At 43.7% G+C, this 17,772-nt stretch overlaps 1 protein-coding gene across 3 annotated transcripts in view; it reads left to right on the forward strand.

Moving 5' to 3' along the window:
* Window positions 1-17,046, forward strand: part of TADA1 (transcriptional adaptor 1) — an 18,651-nt gene extending 1,605 nt beyond the window's left edge. The window contains exons 1-8 of one of the 3 annotated variants that reach the window (XM_040636043.1): window positions 342-580; window positions 5,318-5,409; window positions 5,679-5,744; window positions 9,787-9,884; window positions 11,558-11,800; window positions 13,218-13,369; window positions 15,293-15,455; window positions 15,887-17,046. In XM_040636043.1, the coding sequence (XP_040491977.1) occupies window positions 507-580; window positions 5,318-5,409; window positions 5,679-5,744; window positions 9,787-9,884; window positions 11,558-11,800; window positions 13,218-13,369; window positions 15,293-15,455; window positions 15,887-16,039 (1,041 nt within the window). In that variant the 5' untranslated portion in view covers window positions 342-506 and the 3' untranslated portion in view covers window positions 16,040-17,046. Of the gene's footprint in view, window positions 1-341; window positions 581-5,317; window positions 5,410-5,678; window positions 5,745-9,786; window positions 9,885-11,557; window positions 11,801-13,217; window positions 13,370-15,292; window positions 15,456-15,886 lie in introns of those variants that run through there. The other 2 variants (XM_040636045.1, XM_040636044.1) reach the window with 2 other exon arrangements.
* Window positions 17,047-17,772: the final 726 nt, after the last annotated feature.

Genomic DNA, 17,772 nt, shown 5'->3' on the forward strand with positions numbered 1-17,772 from the left:
CCCCCCCCCCTTACTTCTTCCTTTTCTTCTCCTACCGATCTTCCTAGTTCTTATGTTCCATAGGAGAGAGAAACCATATGATAATTGTCTTTCTCATTTACTTTCTGATATGCGTGGGAAGATGCTCATCTTGGTGGAAGGACCTGGCCGAATTCAGTTTGCCCCGCGGGTCAGACTGCAAGAGCTCGGCAGCCCCGGCCCTGCAGGCGTCGCTGCAGCCCAGTTGGGCCACGGGTTTAAGTTGGGCGCGGGAGGGCCAAAGGACACGAATCATGTGACTCGAGGGGGCGGGAGCGGGAGGACGGAGAAAACTGTGAATTTGCCTGCTCACTTTCTCTTCAGGAAGGCGGGCGGAGCCGAAAACCAAATAAACGTCTTCTGAGCGGCTGGGGGCGGGACAGACGGAGCCGCCTGAGCCTCCAGCGCCTAGACTCTCGCGGAATTGGTTTTTCGGTTGTTGGTCACTGTGCAGAGCGGTCTGCGGTCGGGCCGAGACGTGGGGAGCAATGGCGACCTTTGTGAGCGAGCTGGAGGCGGCCAAGAAGAACCTCAGCGAGGCCCTGGGGGACAACGTGAAACAGTAAGAGCTGTCGTGGCGCAGCCTCCAGGTCTCCGCGCCGGCGCTCCCCTCGCTTCGGGCTGCCGACCCGCCCTGGAGACGCCCCCCGCCGCCCCGAGGCCTGTGCGGCTTGGCGTCGCGGGCGGCGGGGCCTCCGGGCTCGTCGGGCAGGAGTCGGGCGCGCGAGCCGGACTCGCCCAGCTGGAGGGGCCGGGCCTCCCCGGCTCCCCCGGGACTCGGGCGGGCGCCTTGGCCCGGGACCTGCCCTGGGTGGGGCGGGAGGGGCGCGCTGCACACCCCAGGGCCTGCCCAGCGGTTGCGGGCCCTGCGCGGAGTTCGGGACGCGGGAGCGGGAGCCCGACGCGCCCCTGGAGGGCTTCCTGGAGGCGGCCGCCGATGGAGGTCGGCGCCGCGTAGACCTGGCGTCGTAGAGCACCGATGGCATTCCGAAAGACGGACAGAGCGTCCGGTGAAATTCCGAGCATCACTGCGGGTCAGTGAGGAGCTCGGAGCGGACGTTCTCCGAAGGCGCTGCCTCCTGAGAGACGGGAGGCGGCCGCGGCCGCGGTTCCCGGTTAACCGATGTGAAGGCAGGTCTGGGGCGGCTGTGTCGCTAGGCCTCTCGTGCCTGGGCCCTAGCACTGATGCCCTCCGAGGGTCCTCGCGTCCGGCTGGGCACCCGTGCTCGGCCGGGGCGCGCGCTGAGCGCCGGGGGTCAGAACAGTCGTTGAGCCGAGGCCGAGGCCCCAGAATATACTGCTGAGCTTCAGGCAGAAGTTTGGAAATTTTCAGAACGTTAATGGTTATGACCATTTTATTTTTTAAAAACATAGGAATTGCATTTTAAATGTTCAGGCTATAATGCCTGTGTCGTTGCTGCGACGTTCCACACAAAAATTTGCATTGCGCATAGGTGGTCCTTTAGACGTACTGTTGCTGGAGGAGCGAGGCATTTGGGGGACACTTTCCTCTTCTCCGTGTCTTTTTCTTTATACTCTTTAGTATGACTACACTGAGGTTACTTGGATGTCGTGCGTTATTTTGGAATTTTTCCTTGTGGAATTTTGGGGTGGTGGAGTTGACATTATGCTTTTTATCCTAGCAAGACACGCAGAATTCCCGAGTAAGACTTCCTGAAACACTCATGGCCTAAACAGAATAACTAGAAACAGAATATCATTTTTTAAAAGATTTATTTATTTATTCGAGAATGAGAAAGAGAGACACGAGCCAGAGAGGCAGGGAGAAGCACTGATCCTGATCCTGTCGTGGGGCTCAGTGTCACCCTGAGATCATGACCAGAGCCGAAATCAAGAGCCTAACACTTAACCATCTGTGCCACCCAGGCGCCCCAAACAAAATATAATTCTTAAAGGTTATTTTAATGTTATGAACGTTGACCAAACTTCTACAAACACTAGCATTAAACTCTAATCTATTATTTGGGCATAATTATTTAAATTTTTGTGAACATTTATTGACTCCCAAAGATAAAATATTCTACCTAAAATTACATTTTAATATTCATATTTACTGTGAATTTCTTTGCCTATTTAATTAATTGGAAATTATTATTTTAATAGGTAAAATTAACAGTTTTCACCATTTATTAATTACTATAGTTTCTTTTGTAATACTACTACCATTTATGTTTTTTTAAGCATAATTGACTTTTTACTGTTCCATCTAGGATGCTTAAAATATTTCAAAGTGTTTACGCACCGTGATAACTCTGAGGGATCTGGCTTGTCGGTGTAGTTTACTGACTAGATGTGATGGTGACTTCTGTGATCCTACACATATCACACACGGTGGCCAGAAATCGGAAGTTAGGAGTTCATATTTGGTCTTTAAAGGCCAATGCTGGCTGTCAGATGTTGATCAACTAGAGATGCTGGGGCCACATTTGGTGCATCTGTAGTGTGGGTCTCCGCGGACACTAACACCGCAGTCAGAATCCACTTCTGTGCAGGAATACTCAGTGGCGCTGTGTTGTTTCGTATGAATTTTATCTCCATTCTCTCTCTGTCTTGTTTCCCCTGCTCCTTAAAAAGTGCCTCTTGGTTGAACGCTCTGTGATACTCTGTACAGTAATTTCTCACGTTTCTTCCATGAGTGCTTTGCTTTGGTTGCTATGACTTGGCCATTTAGACATGGTCCTTGGTGGTAAGTAGAGCAGAGAGCGTATATGGAGAACCCAGAGAAGAGTTGTTTTCCATTCATCTGGTGGTCCAGGCGTCCTTTTTGTCAGCTTCCAGAAAGACATGGCCTCTGCTAGGTAACTCACTTCCTGTAGTACCCAGGAGAGTGTCCTGGTTTAAGAGAGGTGTTGGATTTTTTGGTGTTTCGATCATATGTTATTTAGTTTTCTCCGAGTATCTTCAGTGTTTCCTAGTCCGATCCACTTACATTTCTCTCCCCTCACCCTCACCTTCATAGAGGTTGACCATTCCCTCAACTAACTGTTGAGGAAAACAGTCATTTGTCTACGGCTCTACATTAAGGGAACACAGAGACCAGGATTGGGGAGCAGGTCTGCCAAATCTCAGCATGGGTGCTGGCTCTTTGGGTTAGCAGGTTTGCCATTGGAGAAGTATCATGTTGGCAGAGCTTCCTGGTACTGCCTGGTTTTACTTACAAGTTCACGTTCAAAATACGGATATATTTGCATCTTTCTTGGAAAATAGGGACACAGGGCTTTTAAATAATATAATTTGTCTGATTTTACTATCTTTTGTTGGATAGAATGGGACGGGAAAAGACTTGTTTTTTCTGTGGAGCTTTATTTCATATCATAATTGTTCCTGTCCTAAAAAAAAAAAAAAAAGCATTTAAGTGTCCATTGTTGGGAAGTTATTGACTTATGAGTGTGTATCAGGTGAAAAGTCGTGCCAAACTCTAGAACTAAACATATTTTGCTGTTGAGTGAAATGGGTCTTGGGCACCTTTGACTCCCTTAAAGCCATGGTTTTCTCCTAGAAAAAAAGAATGCACATGAACCCAAGCTTTGCATGCAGTTAGGTGCATACACAGCCGGTTACATGCAGAGATGCGTGCGAAGAGGACTTGAAGCTAATCTGTGTCAGGAGAAGCCCTGCCGTGGGTGTAAGAAGGCAGCGAGAGCCTTAAACCATCTCCTTTAGAAATCTTTTTTTTTTTTTTTTTCTTTTCCGTCAGGAACTCAAGCGAGCATCAGAAAGTAGCTAAGTGTGAATTGAAAATGATTGTAAGACATGGACTGAGTAATTTTTAATTCTGTTTTGTGAGCAAAGAGGAGCTTCCTTAAGCACTGAATCAAGGGCTGTGGACGTGAAAAGTCATATTTTACTCCTGTTTCTAATAATATTATTAAGGCATAAAGGATCAAATCTTTTTTTTTCCCTGCTAGTTAACTGGTACCTTTTATGATTAGTAGTTGATTTTCACTTTAAAACCACTGAGTTTCTCAGATCCACGGGTATTTTGTGGTGAGGTGTTTTAGAAACTCATTACTTCAGCCAGTTAGATTAAAACTTGAGTTCATTTTGAAAGGAAGGAGGTGACCATGATCAGTATTCATGACCACTTCCCACCCCATAAAACACATACACCTTTAAAATATAAATTTTTTTTAATTGGGGGGATGATAGATATATAACATATTAGTTTCAGGTGTGCAACAAGTATTCTATATATATTGCAAAATGATCATCACAGTAAGTAGTTAATATCTGTCACGATACATAGTTACAAAGTTTTTTTCTTATGAACTTTTAAGATCTCTCAGCAATTTTGAAATATACAATATAGTATCATTAATTATAGTTAATAATTAGAAAATTAATGTATTTGAAATTAATATTTAAAAGTTAACACTTTTAATAATAATACTTTTAAAATATAAATCTTAAATGTAGGATTCTGGAGGGTAGGTCTTTTAGAATGGTAACAGTGAGGAAGGAAGGGTACAACTGTGGTTTTTGACTAAATGATTCATGAGCCCGATTATGTGGCTACCTGTCAGTCCCTTTTGGGAAAAACTTTTCTTCCATGTACTTCTTCCACGTAATTCTGATTCCTAGGTGTATTGGTTTTCAAGGCTGCCATCACAAAATACCACAGATGGGGTGGCTTAAACAACAGAGATTTGTTTTCTCATAGTTCTGGAGGCTGGAAGTCTGACATCAAGGTGTCATCAGGGTTGTTTTTTCTGAGGCCTCTCCCTCTGGGTAGTATGTGGCCACTGTCTGGCGTGTGTGTGTGTGTGTGTCCCCTGATCTCTTACAAGGATACCCATCACATCGGCTTAGGGCCCACCCTGAAGAGGCCATTTTAATTTAATTACCTCTTTAAAGGGTTTGCCTCCAAATACAGTCACATCCTGGGTGCTGAGGGGCTAGCGTTTCAACATGTGAATTTGGGCGGAGGAGCACACCTCAGCTCATAATTCAATAGGGAATGCAGAATTTCCTTCCGTGGGTTTTGGAGCAGGTAAGGTGAATGAATCGGGGAAAGAAGCAGACCCCTTGGTTCTTTTTTTTTTTTTTTTTTTAAAGATTTTATTTATTTATTTGACAGAGATAGAGACAGCCAGCGAGAGAGGGAACACAAGCAGGGGGAGTGGGAAAGGAAGAAGCAGGCTCACAGCGGAGGAGCCTGATGTGGGGCTCGATCCCATAACACCAGGATCACGCCCTGAGCCGAAGGCAGATGCTTAACCGCTGTGCCACCCAGGCGCCCCAGACCCCTTGGTTCTTAATACTGCTTCTGCCTTTGCAGATACTGGGCTAACTTAAAGTTGTGGTTCAAGCAGAAGATCAGCAAAGAAGAGTTTGACCTTGAAGCTCATAGACTTCTCACACAGGATAATGGTAAAATCATTATCTGGGGAGTTATTTTACTATTCTGAAGTTTTCCTGCATTTGTAATAAATGGCAAATAGGTAATTGCAATAATAAATTGCAGTACATTTTGCAGTCTTATCACTTAAAAGAATAAAATTGGGTTTTTAGTGGTGTGTAAGATTATTTTAATAATGTGGATATTTAAAATAAAGTGTAAAGAATGGCAGGGTAGGGGATAATCCAAAGTCAAATAATGGGTTCCTTATGTTTTCAGTGTTTTGTATTTGACTTTTCAGTCCATTCTCACAACGATTTCCTCCTGGCTATTCTTACGCGTTGTCAGATTTTGGTGTCTGCACCAGGTAAGAGAGTGGAAATACTTCCAGGTATGTCAGTCAGCAAAGCCACGGAGCACTGGGCTTTAGCTTCCTTTAACAGACACATCTGTTGTTTGCAAATGAAATGTTCTTTGAACTGCTCAGAAGAAAACATTTAATATGTAGGTACAGACTGTGTTATAGAACCTTTGTAAAGCCGGTGATTTCCCTGCGCTTATATTGACTTTCGGTCTTTACTCTCCACTCAGCTTGATTTTAGGTTACTTAAATGAAAGACGAGTGAGGAAGAGGGTGGGCAGTCAGAATGGAGAAGCTGAAGGCAGCTGGTGTTAGGAGAGGGTTTCCGTGATGGAGGGAAGGTGAGTTCGGGTTCGGTGGAGGGAAACCACTGTGTATGGTGAAAACCCGAACTTTCACTTGTATCCTCAAGTAGGGTAGTAGCACCTGGAAGGTTAGAGCCGCAGCGTGTTGGGGACATAGGTAGAAGCTAAGTCTGTCACTTCAGCCTGCAGAGTTAGAGATAAAACAGTGACTACTTTGCCCCTAATGTTTTGGAGCTTAAGGGGTACAAGTCACTTCTTTCAACCATCTTAATTTAATCAAGTAGTCAAAAATAAATGATTAAATACATTAAAAACTTGTCTTGCAGTAAAACCCTGCGCTCTTGTTAAAAGCTTGGATTAATAGGTACCTCCTGCTGTAGATTAAGTTGAATATTTTTGTTTTTAAAGGACCTCTGGAGATTGTGACGGTCATCTTTATGTAGAAGTGACTACTAGTACTTTTGTCGTTTCTCTCTGCTAACCTCTACTGTATGATAAAGAATTCAGATACAGTCTCCTAAAGTCCAAGTCCTGCACACTCAAAAAAGTCATCATTGGTGTAGTGAACAGTGAGCATTTGTTTATGGAGAGTGGGGTCAGTAGGGGCTGCTTCCCTTACCCACACTGCCCTTTGCTGCACATTGTCACATGCGTCAGACTTCTGATGGTCTGTTTTCTTTAAATAGAGATGGACTTCAGCTAGTTAAATCGTAAAGATGATCCGCTCCTCTGTGTAAAATTTAATTTGATCAGGAAAGCCAACATTGTGAGAACTAGATCTTGCTTTTTACGTAGGTATATTCCAAAGTGTCATATGTGCGAAACGTGAGTGGTATGATTGGGAGTAAAAACCCCAGTTGACAGGAGTCAAGAGACTTAGGTTCAGGTTTAGGTTTTGCCACTAGCTTAGGTGGGATAGTTAATTATTGGGTGTTCTTAACTTTCACATTTATAAAATACAGTAATGTTTGCCCTACAATATATGTATAAAAAAGCTGACAAAAGAACATATGAAAAAGTGCTCTTGAAAGTAAAAAATGCCAAACAAATATGAAGTGGTATTAGTAAGTGTTAAGTGACTGATTTTAACTAAATTAAACCTTTGATATTCATGAATGTTTGTTACTGGTTATTTTAAAATAAATGAGGAAACATTTGGAATTTGAGAGGTTATTTCACTATCAGACATCCAAAGTACATTTCCTCAAAGTGAAATTAATAGTTGCTGCCAGCAAAGAGATGATTTCTATTAAAAGTAAAATAGAGAAATAGTTCTCTGTATGTATGATACTTAGGGATGGGTTTTCTGTTTCTCTCAGCTAGGCAGGAAAGATGATTTTAATAACAATGTCGAGTGCAATGCAGCACTTTCTGTGCATTCTTTTTAATCTTCACAACAGCTCTTCAGGGTAGATATTATCCTCTTTTTATGGGTTAGGAAACAAACTTTAGGGAAGACAGAAAGAAAAGCAAAACTTAACGGACACCTTATCCAGCTAGTAAGTGCAGGTGTGTTGGATCCACGCTGAAATCTGCCTGCCTCTGGAAGGCTGTCCTTGTCGTCAGTCAGTCCTTAGGACTGTGCTCTGCTTCCTCGCCTGGAACGTGGCCACAGGTCAGCAGCGCCACCTGCCATCCAGGCCATCCAGCAGGAGTAGGTTTCTCTGGGAGTCTTCTGAGGTTGGCCGACCTCATCCGTGAGACCTGGGCGTACCAAAGATATTTGAGGTGCTGGGGAGGAGGAACCTGACTTCCCAGTCCAGTTAACATGTGGTGTTACGTCAGTCCCAGGTGTACAGCGAAGTGACTCAGCAGTTCTCTGCATCACCCAGTGCTCATCATGATAAGTGTCCAAACAGCTCTTTGTTAACTGACAGACTTTTTAAAAAGCTTTAAAAACTCATTCTTCAAAGAAACATCAAAATGGAAATAATGTTTTTGCTTAGATGATGAGTGGTTTTTTTTTTGTCTTATAAAAATTTGGGGGGGTAATTTTTTCTCCAGTGTACTGTAATGAGCTTGAATTATTTTGATGTGTTTTTCTTTATATATACGTACACTCATGGTTAGAAAGAAATGATACAGAAGGTCTTACAATGCAACGTTCCTTCCCACTCCTAGACTTCTTCTCAAAGACAACTACTTTGTTTCTTGTTCTTCTGGTAGGACTTCGATAGCTCCTCACTGGAGCTTAAACCTCTTTCTGGATTTACTGATTTTAGACATCTGTCTTAATGCTTTGTGTTTGTGAGATTTCCTCAACTCTTTCAACCTTTCTGTCCAATACATTCTTTTTTTTTTTTTTTTTTTTAAGATTTTATTTATTTGAAAGAAAGAGAGAATACAGGCAGGGGGAGAAGCAGACTCCCTGCTGAGCAGGGATTCCCAGGACCCTGGGATCATGACCTGAGCCGAAGGCAGCCGCTTAATTGACTGAACCGCCCAGGCGCCCCTCCAATGCATTCTCTAATTCAGCAATTTTTATAATCTCTTCTTTTTGTTTTATGAATCTACATCTTTTCAAACTTCTCTGAACATACCAGTTAGAAATTATTTGAAGTCCTTTGTGTTGCCTGAATTCTTTAATCTGGGACCTCTATTTTCTGTGTGTTTAGCTTGGTCTTTCTGATCATGTTAAAGATTATCATCAGATGTCTGGTGATTCGTGTTTAAGAGTGAAGTATGCAGTGCCCGGGTGAGTGAGCTGACGGGAGGCCAGCTAAACTGGGGTTCCTCAAATGCCAGCATGCAGACAGTTGTGCTCTAGGGTGCCAACATCCATACCAACTGCCTTCGTAAATCCCAGAAATTCTGTTCAGTTTAACTAGAGGAGAACCCTCCATTCTCTTGCCCCCTGTCCCCCTTCCCCTGCTGTTGTAAATACTGTGCTATGTACGGGCGTGAGCTGGGCTGGCTTCAGGGCCTGTGAGCTGCCCATGAACTCAGAAGGGCCCCATACTTGGCTTAGTGCTCTACTGTGGTTGCTTTGAAATTGTAAATGTTTGAACAAGGGACCCTGCATTTTTATTTTGTACTGAGCGCACTGCTAGTGGTGAGTAAAGGGGTTTGTGTAGATGATTTTTTAATATAGACCTTCCGTTTATCTCGTTTTTAGCTTTACTGATCCCTCCCTAGTTACTTACCTTCTCCAAATCCAGATTCTTTGTGGATTTCTGCTGTGCAGGTTGACTGGTTTCTGCATTTCCCAACCTTGCCTAGCCTCGGTTACGGCTTCCATGCGTCTGCTTGTAATTCAGCACCTTTTTAGCTCATTGTTGAAATTTGCTGAGATCTCATCTTGTTCATGCATCTCCTTTTTGTCACTGTTGTGGATATGTGCTGTTTACTTTCCACTATTACCATTTTCAGTAGGGTTTTGGAAGAGAGAGGAGATAAATTCATGTGCTCTGTTCGCCATCTTGAACTAGAAATTTCTGTCCTACTTTTTTGATACTTGCTGCTACTCATGAGCAAACAAAGCACCCAATAAACATTAATTAAAATATGAAAAACAAAGTGTGTCTTCATAAAGGAATAATTTCACCTACAGCTGAAAAAAACATGATTTGAGAGGATTCATAATTTTGTTTAGAAAGTGGAAAGGGAAGATCTGAATTTAAGCATTTATTATTTATTTTCATTACTTGAGCATGCCATACTTTTTTAGCCCAAAATGAAAACAAACTTAGCAGTTGACAACTGTCATTATTTTCTCTTATGGTTATGATTTTTCTCTCTCACAGAGGGTGCTGGATCTTTGCCCTGGACTGGGGGTTCTGCAGCTAAACCTGGAAAACCAAAGGGGAAGAAAAAGCTTTCTTCTGTTCGTCAGAAATTTGATGTAGGTTGTTATTCAGTAGATCTTGGTAACAACTGATTTAAATGCTGGTGTGATGAAACTGGCTTTAGTTTCTAAATAAATCTTAAAATACTGGTAGTAGAGTTGAAAAAAAGGGGGGCATGATTCAAGGAGGAAATATGTTACTGTATTTGAAGTTGATGAGAGTTCCAAAGATTATGAGTCCCAAGTGTCTGAATTTTTATAATTCTAGTTTGTTATTATATAAATATTCACGTTTTCATTAGTACCTAATGATTTTTTAATGATTCAAAAAGTATGCCTGTATTCTCTCTCCTCTTAAATATTTTTCTGGAATGAATAATGTTTCTTACATTGAGGACTTCTGTTCCGGGCTCCAGGATGCCTGGAGGCCTCTGGAGGGATCCTGGTATACCCAGCTAGGCCTGGAGCCTTTGGGGATCAGCAGAGAAGCCATGAAGGCATGTGGCTATGACATTTGGAAACATTTTAGAGTAACTTGCTTTTTTGTTTGTATTTGGGGAAGAAAGTTTCTCAAAAGTACTCCTTTTCTAGATTTGACTAGGTGTTGATAGGGTTATTGACTAACATCAACAAACATTTATTGCTACCTTTGCTCTTTATTTTCTATCAATCATATTTAATCTGGAGGGCATCAGTATCTCCAAAGAGGAATACCTTGGTTTAAAAAGGGATGTTTGATATAAAATACAGTTTTTTGTACTTGGAAAATGGAAAAACAACCAGTGTTTCTTTTGTAATAACAAACTTCAAACAGGGACTGGTCCTATTCGCTACCAGCAGTGTATCTCCCAGCTGATGATGGAGGATACGATGGGCTGTCTGAATCTACCAGAGGTTTTATGGGTGGGAAAAGATTGAGAAATACTAGTTGTTTTTTTTTTCTTTTTAAGATTTATTTATTTATTTTAGAGAGAGAGAGCGAGCGTGCACACCCACGCTCCTGTGAGCAGGGGGAGGGGCAGAGGGAGAGAGAATCTCAAGCAGACTCCCCACTGAGCACGGAGCCCTACTTGGGGCTCCATCTCATGACTCTGAGATCATGACCTGAACCGAAATCAAGAGTCAGACGGGTGCTTAACCAGCTGAGCCACCCAGGCGCCCCAAGAGAAGCTATTTTAAATAATTAGAATGACTGTGTGTTAGCGAGATTCTGTGTTAAGGATTTTAAATAGAAGATGATATAAAATTGTTACACTGTCTGGTGTTCTCTTGGGATGCCTGTTATTAGATCTGTTATGTTGGCTGGCTAGGCTTTTTAGAGCATAATTGGAGTATTACTACATATTTCTGCTATCAGAACTTGCATACTTACGAGTATACTTAAAATGCTCTGACTTATTTGAAAACAGGTTTCTATCATCTCCTTTCCCCTAATTGTAATTTTGAGCCCAGGGCCATATGTGCTGTGATTACCAAGGCACTGATTGAATGGAATAACGTGCCGTGCATCCTACATTCTTCCCCTTAATGCCCGTCTTCAGTATTACTCTGTAAAGGGTGTGAATCTATGATTATTTGTGCATGAGTTACTTTTTCTTTTTTTTAACTCCTGTTGTACGGTTTTGGAGGCATTAATTTGTGGGCTCTCAGGTCCAGTAAATTGGTTACTTTTGTTTGTCTTATTACTTGCCACTGTGATGAATAATTTTGAAAAGTTTTCTTACCCATAGCATAGATTCCAGCCTCAAAATCCCCTCTCGGGAGCCCAGCAGTTTGTGGCAAAGGATCCCCAAGATGATGATGACTTGAAACTTTGTTCCCACACAATGATGCTCCCCACGCGGGGTCAGCTTGAAGGGAGGATGATAGTGACCGCTTACGAGCACGGGCTGGACAACGTCACCGAGGAGGCTGTCTCCGCTGTGGTCCAGGCGGTGGAGGTTGGTGTGCTGGTGGCGGAAACAATCTTACAGGTTGGATGTAACGAGCTTGTGCGTGTTGTTAAAAGTTGGTATTGCAAGAAAAGAACCGAAATGTCGCGATCTCAGAATTATCATCTTGAAATGGTTTTCTTTTGAGGAGAGAAGCACCTCGTAGTCCAAGCAGTTGCCTTCAGTTAACAGACTAAGCACTTCAGAAAGGTGTTTTTTGTCTTTTTTTTAAAATTTATTTGACAGAGAGAGACAGCCAGCGAGAGAGGGAACACAGCAGGGGAGTGGGAGAGGAAGAAGCAGGCTCCCAGCGGAGGAGCCCGATGTGGGGCTCGATCCCAGAACGCCAGGATCAAGCCCTGAGCCAAAGGCAGATGCTTAATGACTGTGCCACCGAGGCGCCCCTAATTTATGGCATAACACTTCTGCTTGATTTGGTGTTTAATTTAACAGGGGAACAGTTTTTAAGGGGAAAAAAACGGGATTGAGAATCCTAAAGATGAAAATCACTGATTTTGGCTGGGGCACAGCATTTAAAGAGTGTTAGACGTGGTGTCTAAACAGTGGGGTTCTTGTCTCTGCGTACTCTTTCACTGATCCATTCACTTTATTCATTTAGTTCTTTGACAAAATGTATTGGGTTCTGTAGTCACAGGTATGCCAGGCGATATTGGGTAATTCCCAGTACGTGGGGCCTCGCATTTCCTCACATGGACCTCAAAGATCATAGTAGCTGCCTCGGGAAGTTGTAAACATTAAATGAATTGTGTGTGTGGAAAGGACAGATTAAATCATTAAGGCTTGGATAGGAGATTATCTTGTTGGTCTAGTTGAAACACCAGGCCTGATCCTGACTCCCCTGTTACTAATAGTAGACTGGGACCAGCTCTGTGTCTTTATTCTCACGGACATTTTCCATTCCTGTCGTATGTACTTGGTTCTCATAAAGAGATACGAAATACCTAACTTCTTGTTTATTTCCTATATATCTGTATATGTGGCTTTTGAGACAGCCAAGGTTCTTTTCATGCAGGGATTTTAGTAGATTGGACATTATAACCAATAAACCTTAGGTCTTAAAACTTTTTGTCCTGTTTTAAGCCAGGTTTCAAGGTAGTTTGCCTCCTTTTAAAAATTTTGTGTATTTATTTTTGTACTTTTATTTAAAGCTATCTGAAAATCCTTGAGAGAGAAGCCAGTTTAGAGCTAGAAATAACGTCTTTAATAAATTTCATGTAGAGCAAACCCATATTAAATAGAACTAAATAGAAATAGCACATCTCCGTCTTCCCTGCGCCCTCCAGCTCCGGGAAACACGCATCTGGCTGCACCGCATGCTGGCCTGTCTCGTATCTCCATACATGAAATGCTAGGAGACGTTTTTCGGTCAGTGGAAGTTTTATGATTTGCTTTTAAGCAGGAGTTCATGCTATTTTTCTTTTCTTTCTTGTTTTTACAGAATCACCTTAAAGATATATTGACATCAGTTGTGTCAAGAAGGAAAGCTTATCGGTTACGTGATGGTCATTTTAAATATGCCTTTGGTAGTAACGTAACCCCTCAGCCGTACCTGAAGAATAGTGTGGTAGCTTACAACAACTTAATAGAAAGGTATATGAAGTCTCTTGTGATTTTGCAGCCGTCCTTTCTAGTCGGCGTACTACTGTGGTGTGTTAGACCAGTGGTCGGTGATTGAGCATCATGTCTCTGAGTCTGAAGTACCTGTGAGAGCAGCGCGGTTTTACTTCCTTCAGTTGCGCCCTTGCACGATGACTAGGTTTCTCGGAAGTGAAGTTGCAGGGGCTGCCCCACGTGGTTTAACGGGAGTGCTCCCCGTTTTCTGAGGTGGATGGAGTGGTTCCCTGAGGTGGTGCATTCAGAGGGCTCCTAAGGGGCAGCACTTGCCTGCTGGTAGAAGTGGGCCTGCCCTCCCTCAGAAGCACGGCCTGTGACTGTTGGGTCGAGGTTGGGCATCTAGATGGTGGGGGGAGGGGTGGGAGGTGTTTCTCTATGTCCTTACATGGCTTCTGTAGCTGTCTGTAGCTCAAGGGAGTGGCCCGTGCTGGGTGTCATCAGGTTGCTCTTGGCCGACCTGGTCTCGGCCCCAGACCAGGGGGCCACCACCCTGCATGGACGGCTCCCAGGACTTGTCATGTCCCGAGTCATCACTTTAGGAGATGCCCTGGATTACCTTTCGTCTCATCCATGTGTTGTCTGTTTTCACCCTCCACCTTCCTTTCGTCCTTCCCTGCAAATTATTTAGTCCAAATTTTAAGCCTTCAGGAAGGCAAAGGCAATGATGTAATTTTTCTCATGGTAACTGAAGTGACTGATTTCTTTGCGCGCCAGTTATCTGGTTGGTTTAGGGTGATGACAGGGAGGTCCAGGTTCCGAGAGAGAAGTGTAACTGGGAAGGCTGGTGGGAGTGATGATGCGGAAGGACTAACAGGAAGGAAGGGTAGGAGATGTGGTGGGAAAGGGGTGAGAAGAGAGTTGGTACAGCAGAGTGTTGACAGCACGTGGAGGGCGTTGTGCCAGGGCCTGCTTCGTGGCTGGAGACTCTGCGGGGCTCACAAGGCCCATTTTGAAGAGCATGGTCTTCAGTTGGGTTCACTATTTATATTTAGATTGCCGGATGTGACGACTTCCAATCTTAGTCTCATTCAGGCCTACCTCTGTGTGAGTGCTTGTTCTCTTCTGTAAGTCATTCTTTTCTAGAAGAAATGAAACCAAAAAAAGGGGGGGGGGCTCCTTTTAGTGGCTGAACGCTGGGAGCAGTGTCTGTGACCCTGCCAGGCCTCCTGAGCTGCCCTCTCTCCCCCACCGGCCAGTCCCTGGAGGGCTTCTGCCTCCCTCTCGGCTGCATGTTTCCCTGACACGGCCGCCTCTGTCTGGTGCCCGTGCTCGCGCTCAGACCTCGTGCGTGCTTTCGTCCGAGTTACCTCTTCGCTGTTGCTCTACCTCCTAGATGTTCTGTGGGGTTGTGTAGGTCATGTCCTGCAGTATGGTGATGTAGAAATTATGCCTGACTGCCCTGCTGGGTCCTGTCTTAGGAAACTGGCAAGATTTGGATTTTCTCCATCGTCCACGTTTCCCTGTTGCTTATTCTGTGCTGTGTCTTCTTTTCTTGCTATTTTTCAACCCTGGTATCTCCAGTTACGTTTTATCTTCCTCTCCCAAGTCAGTTTTTCAACTCCATTTTCCTTTAATTAAGGTCTATTTTTTCCCCTGACTAGAAGCACTTTAAGGGCAGGGAACAGTTCGGGCTCAGTACCCTGAGCTCAGTGAATATCGTAACTTTGGGAAGAGAGGAGTGTCAGTGCAGTTGCTCTACATTTTGCTTCTGGCCTGACAGAGGGGCTGCCTTTAAAAATTAAAATTATGGGCTACTCATGTATATACTAGCTAAAAAATAATTGGGTTTGTAATTGGGTTTCTCATTCATTGGAAGGTATTTTTAATAAGAAGCAGTAGAGCCCATTTCTATTCTGGTGGTTCAGTTGTCTCCTTCCTAGTTACTGGCTTTGTTTTCAGTCCTCCAGCCTTTTCTGCTCCTTGTGCCGGTCAGAACCCAGCTTCTCAGCCGCCCCCTGACGATGCGGAGCAGCAGGCCGCGCTCCTGCTGGCGTGCTCCGGGGACACTCTGCCTGCCTCTTTGCCTCCAGTCAACATGTATGACCTCTTTGAAGCTTTGCAGGTAACTCTTGGCCCCTTACGGCTGACCTGGATTTATGGAGAGGTTCAACGTTGCCTCGCGTTGATAGATTCAGGAGCTGTCCCTCCTCCTGGTTTTGGTTTTCAGTTTGTTATTAAAGCCATTAATACTGCCCTCATTTTTCAAATCCAGGGCCCGGGCCTCCTTCCTAACTTACCTCTCCCAGCCCCCATGTCCCCAGTGAAAGAAAGGAAAGAAAAACAATCTTCTTGTTCCCTTACTCCGATTTCAGAAGCTTGTTAGTTCTTTGTTTTCTTGTTAGCTAGTTGGTGCTTCACTGGCTTACGGTTGATAGGCTCGTGCATCTTTTGTGTGAGTGTTTTGTTGATGTAACCTTTACTTTTTAATTTTGTGTGTTGGAAAAATAAATATACAGAGGTGTAATTGGAAACATGCTAATGTTTTAATCACAGGTACACAGGGAAGTCATTCCTACACATACCGTGTATGCTCTCAACATTGAAAGGGTCATCATGAAACTCTGGCATCCGAACCATGAAGAGCTGCAGCAAGACCAAGTCCACCGCCAGCGCCTGGCGGCCAAGGAAGGGCTGTTGCTCTGCTGAGTTAGGGTGATCTGAGGGTACGGGACCCTCAGCAAATTCATTGGTTATGGAGAATTGAATGTTTTTTGGGTCCACATTTCAAGACTGAAGTGTATAGTGTAAATATAAGTTTTCCTATGGAAATGTGACACCGAGTACATTTTGTGTTGCTACTGTGAAGCTATTAATATAAATGTGACTTTGATAATGACCTGTATCTCGTGTGTCTGTGCTCCCAGGTGTGGGAGTGAGCACCGATAAAATTCTGTGCCTGGAGGGGAGGTGTTTCTAGGCATCTGAGGCTTAGTACCCTGTGGTCTGCATGTGAGGTAGATGACATACTAGAACAAGGACGCTCTTACAACCTAGTCCCCATGATCAGCAGGACTCCTGCGCGTTCAGCAACGGCATATATTCTCTATCCGGCAAGCCTAAAATGTCTGCCTTTCTTCTAAAGAACTGGGCTCTTGCATTTTGGCTGAAATAAACCACACAGTGTTAAAAATCATATACCTCCTTTAGTGACCAGTTTAATTTTTAACAGATACAGGTGTCTCCCCCAAAGTTCATTACAACTCCACGGAAAATAGGACCCAGAAACGCTGTGCTGTTAGACAAAATAAAGTCCTTTCTTTGCATTAAAAACCAAAATAAAAACTCTGGAATGTAATTAATTAAGCTTACAAAGTTTTTTCCTCATAACTTAAGCTTCTTTTATAGTTACTATGCCCAAAGACTTTGATTGGCAAGTTCATCTATTGATTATTCCTATCAAATATGTTTTAAAAAGCCCATGTAGACATACTGAATTTATACTTAGAAATTCCCCAGTTCCTATGCAATTCTCTGCGTTTGGCAGTGTTACTAACAATAAAGTTTGTTTTTAGAGGTGGCTGTGTTAGAGCGTACAGACGGTTGCGTAGGTCTAAGTGATAGATGTATGGATACGTACACACGGTTCAGTACTTGGGTCTGCCTGTTGGATTTTTACTTTAAATGTGGCAAATAAACCTTTTGGGAGAAAACTTTCCTTTTGTGTGTTTATTAAGTAAACATATAAGGAATACTGCCTCCTACAGAAGTTTGAAAAGCCCTGCTCTGTGAGATCTTAGCAGACTTTTCAGAGATGTGCCAGATGAGAAATATTAAAGAACATGTCCCAACTTAGGTATGTCATTTCTTCCTTTTGTGATGTGTAGACTAAAAAATAAATAAATAAACAGTTTCAGTTCTTGGCACAAGTCTGAAAAGTCCTTTAGCGTTTTGGATAATTTTTCAGATTTAGAAGAATTTGGACCGGTATCTAGCTGAATGTAGTGGTTTTGTTTTGGGCTATCTGTACATCTGGGGACTTAAGGCTAAGTATGTGTTAAATTTCATGCAGTCCTTCGGTGGAGAGCGGCCGGGAGCCTCAGCCACGGCCTGCTGCCTCTTGCAGTGACGGCTTCCAGGGAAGGCCGGACGGCAAGTCCTTGCTGCTCTCTAGGACGTGGCCTCCATCTGCAGAGTCACCTACTCCGGTAGGACCACAAGATACCAGAGGATTCCCTTTGCCTCCTAGGATTTGGGCCGACATGAAAATCTGCTTTCCATGCCGGTTTTCCGCAAGAACCAGTTTTGTAAAGTGGAAAGATGGGTTGAAGGTAGAGGGATACTTAGGGTTTTTCAGGAGAGACCCTGAAAGACTTGAACACCTCTGTTCCACCAAAGCTTGGCTCCAACCCTAACTGTTGCCAGCAGTTCCTGAGTGAAAT

This window comes from Ursus maritimus, unplaced genomic scaffold, assembly GCF_017311325.1.
Source record: "Ursus maritimus isolate PB19 unplaced genomic scaffold, ASM1731132v1 scaffold_2, whole genome shotgun sequence".
Classification (NCBI taxonomy): Eukaryota; Metazoa; Chordata; class Mammalia; order Carnivora; family Ursidae; genus Ursus; species Ursus maritimus.